The 6,180-nt window shown below is 43.8% G+C and overlaps 2 protein-coding genes across 2 annotated transcripts in view; both read right to left on the bottom strand.

The window, feature by feature from the left end:
- Positions 1–2,249, bottom strand: part of T265_01620 (hypothetical protein) — a gene marked incomplete at both ends in the record, with an annotated part of 23,286 nt that extends 21,037 nt beyond the window's left edge. Inside the window, 2 exons of the mRNA XM_009165686.1 lie at positions 1,029–1,095; positions 2,232–2,249. Coding sequence (XP_009163950.1) covers positions 1,029–1,095; positions 2,232–2,249 — 85 coding nt within the window. The remainder of the gene's footprint in view (positions 1–1,028; positions 1,096–2,231) is intronic.
- A 30-nt stretch (positions 2,250–2,279) lies between these two features.
- The window catches only part of T265_01619 (hypothetical protein), a gene marked incomplete at both ends in the record, with an annotated part of 32,274 nt that continues 28,373 nt past the window's right edge, over positions 2,280–6,180 (bottom strand). Inside the window, 5 exons of the mRNA XM_009165685.1 lie at positions 2,280–2,368; positions 2,476–2,648; positions 3,584–3,760; positions 4,575–4,780; positions 5,508–5,855. Of these exons, the coding sequence (XP_009163949.1) occupies positions 2,280–2,368; positions 2,476–2,648; positions 3,584–3,760; positions 4,575–4,780; positions 5,508–5,855 (993 nt within the window). The remainder of the gene's footprint in view (positions 2,369–2,475; positions 2,649–3,583; positions 3,761–4,574; positions 4,781–5,507; positions 5,856–6,180) is intronic.

Below are 6,180 nucleotides of genomic sequence, written 5' to 3'. Positions count from 1 at the left end.
TCCTTCGACAGCCCACGACCGGTTTCGCCCTTTTTGGGCTCATCAGGTAGGCGCAGTACCCGGGTTTCCGTCAACCTTATGTTCTACTTGAAACCAAATTGCCTGAGAACATCACAAACGAGAGATTCAGCTGGCTTTCAGGTGAGTCTCTCAAAAACCTGGTTTGCAAATGAGTGTATATTCGCTAATCCACAGAAATAGTTTTGGCTGCTTAGGTGAGTAGAACGGTTACCGAATGTATGGAAAAACTGTGAAATCCGAAGGACTGTTGGGTACTGTGTAGTAAGCGCCGAAATCTACCCACATACAGAGGTTCTACTAAATTTTCCCGATGAGATTGCTTTTGTTTTGCATTGATCCTTCGTCGAGTAAGTCGAACTGAACTGTTTTGGTCTGTCCCTTGTAGCGACTCTTCTTGAAAGGTGAAATTCTGATAAAGCCACCGAATTATTTACGTCTTTCAGGAGGTATTGATTCAAATGCTTGTCCGACTAGGCAGAAAAAACTTGCACCTCGTGAGTTAAACCTTGTTAAGCAGTGGTGAAACGTTAGTATTTTTGGCCACTTTGGAACACTGTATAAGATCTGCGCAGCATGGAAATTTCTAGGCTGAAAAAACAACAACTCGGTCACTTGGTTGCGATAAGTAAAGGTTAGTTAAACCATCAGAACTGGATCCGTGTGTGGGGGAAGAAGATTATTGGCGAGCGTCTGAAGAACATGATGTACAGCGTTCTTTCTAAGGCTTCATAACTGCATTCTGTGGGACCAGTTGTGTAATATTTGGTCAACGTTGATAGGCCAAAGGAATGATGTCAGCACATTTTGTCCCACTTCATTTCTACTTGACACGCGAAAGCAATTCACAGCCCATGGGAAGAATCATTGCACCTTGCCTCCCGATCCTGGTTACTAAACAATATTCACGGTCAGCCGAAATAGAATATGGAATAATTTATACACAGGGGGCAATGGTGCCGAAATTCGTAAACAAATTCTGTTGATAATTGAATACATCACTGACTTACAGTCTGTCCGTGTGGTTACCAGATGCGGTTGGCCTTCCACTATAGTATCGCCTGTGTAGACCTTAAGCTGGACACTACAACGAGTAAAAGAGACGTGGGATTGCTGTCAGAACTCAAGCTTTTTTTGAACTCTTGAAATAAATAAAAAAGCAATACTTCGTGTAAACTTGGCTAAAGTAACGGCGTCACTTCGAAGCTGTCAATGTCAATAATACATATTAAATCAACATTTGGACGAAAAACGGGTGTCACTAAGACAGACTCTACGAATCAAGGGCCTTCGCCTGCGAAGGCTGAAGGCGATCTGCGAAAAGTGGCAAATTTTACACTGACATTTTGAAGAAAGCAGATCAAATCTCTTGTTTTCTATGATGTCTTTAAAAAGGCAACGTGTGTGTGAACACATTACTCGATAAGGTGCTGACGATTCTCTCTCGAGAGCAGCATTCGTCGCATCTGAAGCATACCACTGAAGCAGCCTACTCTCCTACATGTTTGCGTAATTAAAATTGCACAGTATCGGTAACTTTGTCAATTCGAACATTGTGAATGCACGGTATTACCAAAACCGGATAATCCTTTAAAGTTTGGGCCGGCGATGACATCCAAATGACCTCATACAGGCAGTCATTTTGCGAATAGCGTGTTTTCTTAGAAAACCCGGGATCCCTAGCTGATCTCAGTTCCGTGGGAACTTCCTCATCGACCGATGCTTGAATCACATAACCTGATGAGAATGGACCAATAACGTGTTTTCTGTTCATCTTGTTTTTGCCGTTATGTTGGGGACACCTTTGTTGTAATCAAACGAGATAACGTGAACAGCTTCAACGACGATCTCAGTAGTTTAATCCCACACATTAAGTTTAGCATGGAAATAGAGTCCACCTCGGGCAAACTATCCTTTCTGGACTGTAGAACACATAAGATTGGTGGAAAATTAAAAACTACGATCTACCAGAAACCAACAGACACAGGAACCGTCTTAAGCTATTCATCAGCACACCCAAAGTTCGTGTACGCCAGTGTTGTCTCATCGATGTTTCGTTGAATCAGGGCGTTGTGCACAGAAGTGACCAACCGAGATTGCCAACAGACGTCAAAAAACACGATACCCAGTGAGTTTGATTAGGCGTCAACTAAGAAAAATATTGGCTCCAGTATCTAGACCCAGTAAGGAATGGATTGACACAGCGGTCATACCATATAAAGCAGAAACATGAGAGGTTAATCGAAGACTGTTGCTTTTGGTCAACATTCGAGCAGCTTTTCAGAAGGAGAAAACGCTACGCTGTTTTGATGCAGTTGAAAGAACTCTTGCTGGTTGAAAACACCAGGGACTTCGTGTATACAATTAACTGCAACGACTGCACTAATGTTTACACAGAACAAACTACCAAGGATTTGCACACCAGAATTGGTGAGCCTAAAAGAAGGATCAACAAACCACCAAGGAATGCAGATGAATGCCAAACGCTGGTCAAAGACTCAGTGATGGCAGTACATGCCTTAGACACGGGACATAGAATAGATCTGGAGAATGTGGAAGTTTTAAGACGGGAACTGCGATTCACACCGTAGAGGCTGATAGCCGGCGTGAATAGAATCGAGGGTATGGAACTGGCGAGCGTATGGAAAGCGGTCTTAGATAAGCCGAGTTAACAAGTGACTGTGTGGTTATCAATCCACGTAGAATCACTAGCGGAAACCGGAGGTGGGGGTGGAAATCCCAACCAGACCAAAGGTCAGAGCATCCCTCTTACACAACTATTTATCACTAGCTCAGCCACAGAGACGGACAAAAGGTTCAAACGATGTTCACGAGGGACCATCAAATGACCGAACCAGAAGAACTAGGCTGGACACAAACGCATGTAGGTAGTGTTTTTCACGACACCCTGAGATTTGTCACAATTTGAATTGTGCGGCACGATGGGCAGCAGAATTTGCCTACTATTTCCATTTTTTGCTTGATCAACCCGTCCAAGGTCTTTGTTGATTTTGCGTCATGCTGTTTAATTTATGTTTTGTGACTGCGGCCACATTGTAGAAGTGAACCAAACAGACACAGAATGCATCTGTTGATTGGACCAGGAGTGAAAGCACTACTCACTGATTCTCCGTACATGGCTCGGATAAATAGATGAATTATCTGGCTAATGAATCAGGGCGTTGTGCACAGAAGTGACCAAACGAGATTGCCAACAGACGTCAAAAAACACGATACCCAGTGAGTTTGATTAGGCGTCAACTAAGAAAAATATTGGCTCCAGTATCTAGACCCAGTAAGGAATGGATTGACACAGCGGTCATACCATATAAAGCAGAAACATGAGAGGTTAATCGAAGACTGTTGCTTTTGGCCAACATTCGAGCAGCTTTTCAGAAGGAGAAAACGCTACGCTGTTTTGATGCAGTTGAAAGAACTCTTGCTGGTTGAAAACACCAGGGACTTCGTGTATACAATTAACTGCAACGACTGCACTAATGTTTACACAGAACAAACTACCAAGGATTTGCACACCAGAATTGGTGAGCCTAAAAGAAGGATCAACAAACCACCAAGGAATGCAGATGAATGCCAAACGCTGGTCAAAGACTCAGTGATGGCAGTACATGCCTTAGACACGGGACATAGAATAGATCTGGAGAATGTGGAAGTTTTAAGACGGGAACTGCGATTCACACCGTAGAGGCTGATAGCCGGCGTGAATAGAATCGAGGGTATGGAACTGGCGAGCGTATGGAAAGCGGTCTTAGATAAGCCGAGTTAACAAGTGACTGTGTGGTTATCAATCCACGTAGAATCACTAGCGGAAACCGGAGGTGGGGGTGGAAATCCCAACCAGACCAAAGGTCAGAGCATCCCTCTTACACAACTATTTATCACTAGCTCAGCCACAGAGACGGACAAAAGGTTCAAACGATGTTCACGAGGGACCATCAAATGACCGAACCAGAAGAACTAGGCTGGACACAAACGCATGTAGGTAGTGTTTTTCACGACACCCTGAGATTTGTCACAATTTGAATTGTGCGGCACGATGGGCAGCAGAATTTGCCTACTATTTCCATTTTTTGCTTGATCAACCCGTCCAAGGTCTTTGTTGATTTTGCGTCATGCTGTTTAATTTATGTTTTGTGACTGCGGCCACATTGTAGAAGTGAACCAAACAGACACAGAATGCATCTGTTGATTGGACCAGGAGTGAAAGCACTACTCACTGATTCTCCGTACATGGCTCGGATAAATAGATGAATTATCTGGCTAAACTGAGAGGCTTCAACATTCAGTACATTAAGCCAACCGGGGCGCTGAGTGTTTAGGGCGCAGAGTTACCGAACGGAAGGTCGTGGTTTGCGTCTCAGCCGCTCCTGCCTATGCATGAGGAACCTGGCAATGTCGCAGCACTTCACAGTGGCACGCCAGGAAACAAAGAAGACTCGTTACAACTGGAAGCCTATTTCTGACAATGGTAATCATCATCATCAATCATCAACGACAGCAGGTAATCGTTAATCGAGGAATTATTCAATTCGGTTTACCTGTAACGCGTCCCAGGTAGGAGTGGAATATTTGTGCATGGGAGTGATTTATCACATCCGACACCATACCGTCCAAGTTGGAAGAGGATATCAGTGAAAGTGTGGCTCTCCAGGATTTGGCCATTATTCACACCCGATTGGATTCGCTGTTGCCAAACAAGTACTTCCCAGGGGCCCTTCCCACTTGAGATTTTACGATCCCAAGCCTGTATACCAAGCAAATTAAGCAGAATTCTGCGCCAATGTATGTATATATGAGGTGATAACAAGGATGTCAAAATATATATAAATCGGCTGTTGGAATCCAAAAGTTATACAGGGTTTTAAGCATAGACTTACTGAAGGAGGATGAACCTATCAACTGAACAATCTTTGTACTAACGAGCAGGAGGGTCAAAACATACATTTAGCATCAAGATATAACAAAGTGACGGTTATTGTCATTTGTTACTGAATACCGAAGCAAGACACTGTGACAGTTGGTTGTTGGATTCTTCATCGAGCTTATCATTTGGATTGCAAACGTTTCATCAACAATCGAGGTGACATCGTCAGTGCGGAATTGATTCGGTGGAGTCCTCTTCTTCTGTCTGTGCTTATGTAGTTTTTAACAGTATCTGGTAGCTCTAAAGCGATCGGTTGGTCCCGAGGTGGCCTACGAGAAAATTGATTGATCACCTGGGAATATATATACCTGCAACTACATGGCTCGTTGGACACATCAAATTCAATAGTTTTCTTCCGCTGTTGTGATTTGGCCGTGCCTTTCTTTTTTTGCGATCTCCGATCTCACTGAGTGGTAGTCATTCTGCGCAAAGTGGAATGCATCGACAAAGTCTGTGCTCTGTTTAATAACAAAATTTCTGCATTGCGATTTGCACGATGAGTCTCGATATTGGTGACTCCACTGGCCCCCTTTGAGTTGTTCGTAACATTGAACTCAAAATAAATTGTCAAACTTAGATTCAGTGGTTTGTTCATTTCTTTTCCAAGCGTTCCGTTGCTGGTTTCAGGGTTGTCCTGTAGGTCAGCCACCATCCTCTTTGCTGTATTCAGATTAATCGATATGAACAGCGATTTTACGTCGAAGGACACTATTGTTTTGTCTTTTTCCAATTTCATGGTTTTTACTCTCTTCAGAAATTGTCCTGCATTTTCGACTGAACATTGCGGCGCGTAGGTGAGAGGCCTGAGCCGGTTCTGTAGTTCTCTTGAAATGCTGTACGCGGGTGGCCCTGGTAGCGATAGGATCGGGCGTATTGGTACCGTTTTTTTGTTCACCTTCAGAAGTCCGTAGAATCGGAGTCGGGAGGTTTCATTCCCTAATATTCTTCTACTGTAATTTTGTGAAGGTCTTTGAGATTCTTAATGCTTCCGTTTATTTTGTCCGAGAGATTGACAGTTTCGCGGTTCTAAAGACGGTGGTACGTGACTGTACCATTGATCGGAGCGTTGACTTTGTCGATGCACTTTGTGCAGACTGACTACCATTCTTCATTCATTCAGTCAGCTCGGAGACTGCAGAGAAAGAAGGAAACGGCTTAGTCACACAAGCGGAGGAAAACTATCAAGCTGAATGCGCCCACCAACCACGCAGTTGCTTGCA

Source organism: Opisthorchis viverrini, assembly GCF_000715545.1.
Source record: "Opisthorchis viverrini unplaced genomic scaffold opera_v5_18, whole genome shotgun sequence".
Classification (NCBI taxonomy): Eukaryota; Metazoa; Platyhelminthes; class Trematoda; order Opisthorchiida; family Opisthorchiidae; genus Opisthorchis; species Opisthorchis viverrini.
This window is presented reverse-complemented; position numbering and strand designations above follow the sequence as displayed.